This window comes from Dromiciops gliroides, chromosome 3 (genome assembly GCF_019393635.1).
Source record: "Dromiciops gliroides isolate mDroGli1 chromosome 3, mDroGli1.pri, whole genome shotgun sequence".
Classification (NCBI taxonomy): domain Eukaryota; kingdom Metazoa; phylum Chordata; class Mammalia; order Microbiotheria; family Microbiotheriidae; genus Dromiciops; species Dromiciops gliroides.
Window position 1 is genome coordinate 59211104 of NC_057863.1, and position 4953 is coordinate 59216056.

At 41.9% G+C, this 4953-nt stretch overlaps 1 protein-coding gene across 1 annotated transcript; it reads left to right on the top strand.

The window, feature by feature from the left end:
• The first annotated feature begins 2237 nt into the window (after window positions 1-2237).
• LOC122746546 (small cysteine and glycine repeat-containing protein 9-like) lies at window positions 2238-2618 on the top strand. The gene has a single exon (XM_043992239.1). It carries the CDS (start codon window positions 2238-2240, stop codon window positions 2616-2618), a length of 381 nt encoding a protein of 126 aa, XP_043848174.1.
• The last annotated feature ends 2335 nt before the right edge of the window (window positions 2619-4953 follow it).

The window sequence follows — 4953 nt, forward strand, 5'->3', positions numbered from 1 at the left end:
ATTTTTTTTTTAGCCTTTTTCTCTTAATAGTGTATCCATCCTAAAGGGAATTGGGAATTTCTCTTTTTTCTAAAGACGTGAGAAACTTATCTTAAAGTCTGATGTATTTAAACCCAGTTTGGAAGAATCTTTCCTATTTTTCCACTAAATAAATCTGCCCCTTCCAAGAGAACTTATTTCCTTATTTGTTTACATTTTTAAAAATTTTGAACTTAACACACAAAATAAATATTCTCATACAAAGAAGAATAAAAAGCATTTTATGAAAAACCTCAAATCTCTATTATATGCAGCTTGCTTTCTTCAAAAAAGGATTTCTATAATAAATGCAGCATGTTGTTTTCAAAGCTGTCCTGTTTTCTTTTGTGCATTAAAGAAAGTTTCAATGATTCTTTCTTTTCTTCAGCGATACAATCTGTAGCTATCCTTCCCTTCAGATAAAAAACAAACAAACAATCCTTGTACCAAACATAGACAAACAAATACATACATTTGCGAGGTCTAATCATGTGTATTTCCATTCTACTCCTTGAGTCCATCACCTGTCAGTCAGGAGAGATGAGTAGCATGCTTCACCAACAATCCTCTGGAATCTTGGGTGATCATCTCATTAATTAGAGTTCTTGAAGTCTTTCAAACAGGACCAGCATTTTTTAAGTGCCTATTGTATGCAAGGCACCGGTTGGGGGGCGGGGGGGGGGCAGCAGGACACAAAGATAAAACATGAACTGCCCCCTTTCCTCCAAGAATTTACATTCTTCTCTGGAGGATATAAGATATAAACACATAACTAGACCTCTGATTATTTGAGGAAGGAGAAAGCACAAGCAACTGAGGAGATCCGGAAAGGCTTTTTGTAGGGAGTAGTCTTAAAGAGGATGTTCTAAGAGGAAGAACAGAACATGATGATAACTGGAGGCCATAGTTGGAGTGGATTTCCCCAAGGTCATAGTGCATTTCTTTCTTCCTCCTACACTACTATCTTGATCACCTCTGACCAGGTCCAAGCATATTCAGGAAACTCGCTTAGATTTTAGATAGCTTGTGTTGCAGAGACATCCTAGAACCAGGATGTCATCTGATAGTCCCAGGCTTCCTGGAATTACTTATTGTTGTTGTTGTTATTTTTGCTAGCTCTTGTCCCAAGATTTGCAATGTTAGTCTTTCCTTCTTGTAAATCTAGACTGGAGAGGGCGGCTAGGTTGCGCAGTGGATAAAGCACCGACCCTGGATTCAGGAGTACCTGAGTTCAAATCTGACCTCAAACACTTGACGTTTACTAGCTGTGTGACCCTGGGCAAGTCACTTAACCCCCATTGCCCTGCAAAAAAAAATAAATAAAAAATAAGGAGATTGACCCATATGACCCATATGTTTCTTCTAAAAAATAAAAAAATTAATCTAAACTGGAACAGTAGAGTATCCAAGAGACTTTAGGCTCTTTATTTCCCAAGGCCAGATGTATTATAATAGACATGGGGTCTTGGGGGGAGATGTGTGGTCTGGAATGGAAGACAACTTTTACTTTCAGAATGTTTACATTTCATTATTTCTACTAAAATATAAAGGAAGTTTATGAGAGCATAATATTTCAGACCTGGAAAATGCTCCCGAGATCACCTAGGCCCAGAAGGCAGTGTGGTGTAATGGAAAGAGTAATGACTAGAGTTAGAGGATTCAGCTTCAGCTCCTGCTTTTGACCTTCACTGCCCTAATGGACTCAGGTGGGTTCCTATGACCTCTCAGGACCTCAGTTTACTCATTTGTCAATGAAGGGGTTAGACTAAAGGTCCCTTCCAGCATTCAATCTCAAAGGGCCAGAGAGGCCACTGCCTGACAATGAAGACTGGATAATTTGGAACCCTCTCCCAATTTAGGCTTCTACATCTAAGTTGAATTTTCACTTGCTAGGCAGCTCTCTAAAAAGTTAAAGGGTTACTAAATATTTGTCATTTCTTGTTTTCACTGCAAGTGTGACTCAAAAGAGGTAAATTTAGCAAAAGCTAAAATAAAATATTTAATGAGGTCAAAGGTATTTGGTAAGGAAGGAAACAACCCAAAGCAAGGTTCTGCCATGGAAACGAGGATAAACAACAACAAGGATGAATCTTGTGTCCTGGGCCAAGTCCCTCCAAGAGAGTATATAAGGGCTGCCCTGGAGAAGGAAAGCATCAAACTTCACTCACCTCTCCTGAGTTCTCTCTCCTCTCCTCACCTGAACCCTCTGTACTGACACTATGGGTTGCTGTGGCTGTAGAGGCAACAGCTGTGGTGGCTGTGGTGGCTGTGGTGGCTGTGGTGGCTGCGGTGGCTGTGGTGGCTGTGGTGGCTGCGGTGGCTGTGGTGGCTGTGGTGGCTGCGGTGGCTGTGGTGGCTGTGGTGGCTGTACCACATGTACCTGCCGCCGTGTGGGCTGCTGCTCTGCCTGCTGCCCCTGCTGCTGTGGCTGCTGTGGAGGCTGCTGCAGCCCCATGGTTGTCTGCTGCCACCGCACCTGCTGCTCTGGCTCCTGTGGCTGTGGTGGTGGCTGTGGTAAGGGCTGTGGCTGTGGCAAGGGCTGCTGCCAACAGAAATGCTGCTGCCAGCAATGCTGCTGTAAGAGGCAATGCTGCTGCTAGAGGGAAGCAGTCAGGGCAGGGCCTCCAGGAAGGACCTGCTGGGGGCACATGCACAGCATGAAGGTAAGACTTTCTTCTGTTTCAGAATGTTTCTTTGACTCACTCAGAATGTTCAGAGTGTTTCTTTGACTCACTCAGAATCAGTGCATCACAAAATGTAGCCTGTGGGCTGTAGGAACTTGACTCCCCTCTGTATATTATTATGCAGCATGACTATGTTAAAGTCTTTCTTAGGATCATAGTATTTCAAAATAAATCTTTTTTGCCAAAAATCTCTCAATCTAAGAGAAGCTATTGACAGTTTAAAAAAAAAAAAGGTACAACCCAGGGCATTGAGGGGAATATGTCACAATAAGGAGATGAGTAAAATGAAATCATGATTTTTAACATTTTTCTCTTTACATCTTCCCACTCATTTTTATGATAAATGTTCCCTACTTAATTTTGTGTTATGCCGTACATTTCCTATATTTTCTAGTGTTCCTCAATTTTCATAAGTAAGAATCTCTTAATAAAGTAAAATTTTAAAAAATAGACTCTTCCTCGGTTTCTCTGGTTTGCGTCCCAGGTTGGTGCTGGGGAAAGGGATGAGGAGGATATGGCCTAGGGTAAAGGTGGGGAGAGTGCAGGAGTATTGATTGTTGGTAGAAGATCCTGGGAGATTGGGGGGAGGTAAGGAGGGGGTTTATAAGATTTTTTTTAAAAAAGGTTAAGGACAATGTCAGTATGCACGCACTGAGTCTTGCAAAATAGTCCTTGACTTTGAAACTAAATCTATACTGTTAGTTTTGTACAACAAAAAAATGAATTCTTTATCTGGAAGTTGATGACCTTTTCAAGTTGTTCCATTGGATTAGATTTAATCCAATAAGAATGGAGTGTTAAATTCCCTTTCACACAAATTGAATATGAGTGTGATATATTCCAAAGCATACCAATTTTCCCCTCTGCAGGTCCAGATAGGTACATGACATTTCACTGGGTAGCTTAATGCAAAGGCAAAAATGGAAAGCTGGCACTGGGAAGTTGCTGAGAAATCCTTCCTTGTCTTTCAGTACTGATCCAACCATGAAGGCTTCTATGAAGGGGCAATTAGGTGGGGCAGCAGATAGAACTCCAGCCCTAGATTCAGGAGGACCCAAGTTCAAATCTGGCCTCAGACACTTACTAGTTGTATGATCCTGGGCAAGTCACTTAACCCTGAAAGAAAGAAAGAAAGAAAGAAAGAAAGAAAGAAAGAAAGAAAGAAAGAAAGAAAGAAAGAAAGAAAGAAAGAAAGAAAGAAAGAAAGAAAGAAAATGAAAACTTCTATGAAAAGAAGAAAGAATAAGGAAGAATTAGGAGGGGGTGTTTCCTAGTAGAAAATAGTATGTTTTCTGGTTTGTACTAGGTGACATAAAACCTAGCTGACATTAGCAACATAATCCATCCCTCCATAGTATCCCTGCACTGAACCTGGAGGGAGGGTACCTTTCCCCCACCCCCACCCCATTTAGCTCTGAGAAATGGGCCTGGGGTCTCTGTTCTGTGTTGTTTGTTCTCAGTTTCAGATGCCAGCAATCTTTTCTACTGGATGTGGGGATTCAACCCATGGTGACTTTGGCCCAATGGAGGATTTCAGGTAGGATGTTGTAGCCAGCCAGTCCAAAGGGGGAGCCCAGAAAGGCCAGAATGTCTGGGATTCCAGGCCAAGGGTCACTTTGGACTTGGAACTGGGAATGTCTTCTACTAAGAGAACTAAGTTATGCTACTTGTCCTCCCAGAGACTGAGGTAGTGCAGGGGGAAGTGTTAAACCTCATATGTTGGGGCAGTAAATCTGTGCATTTGTGATCATACCTTTTGAAGTAAACATTCCTTTGTAAAATCTAATCTGACTAGTGGTTACATGGAATTGGGATGCAGGGGGGAACCATTTTTATAATTAGAGGCGGAGTCATTGGCAGAAATCCCATATGCCTCCCTCCCTCAATCCCTTTAAATGTACTGGACAACCCTGGGGAAGGGGAAAATGAACTCTACCTGCCTTCAAAAATAAAGGCTAGGGACAGCTAGGTGGCATAGTGGATAAAGCACTGGCCTTAGATTCAGGAGGACCTGAGTTCAAATCCTGCCTCAGACACTTGACACTTACTAGCCGTGTGACCCTGGGCAAGTCACTTAACCCTCATTGCCCCAAGAAGAAGAAGAAGAAGAAGAAGAAGAAGAAGAAGAAGAAGAAGAAGAAGAAGAAGAAGAAAAAGCTAGGGTGGTCAGTGTAACATGCTAAAGGGAGAATTCTGGGGAGTGATTTGTTTTTTGATTCAGGACATTTATTTTAACAAACAGTTGAATCCT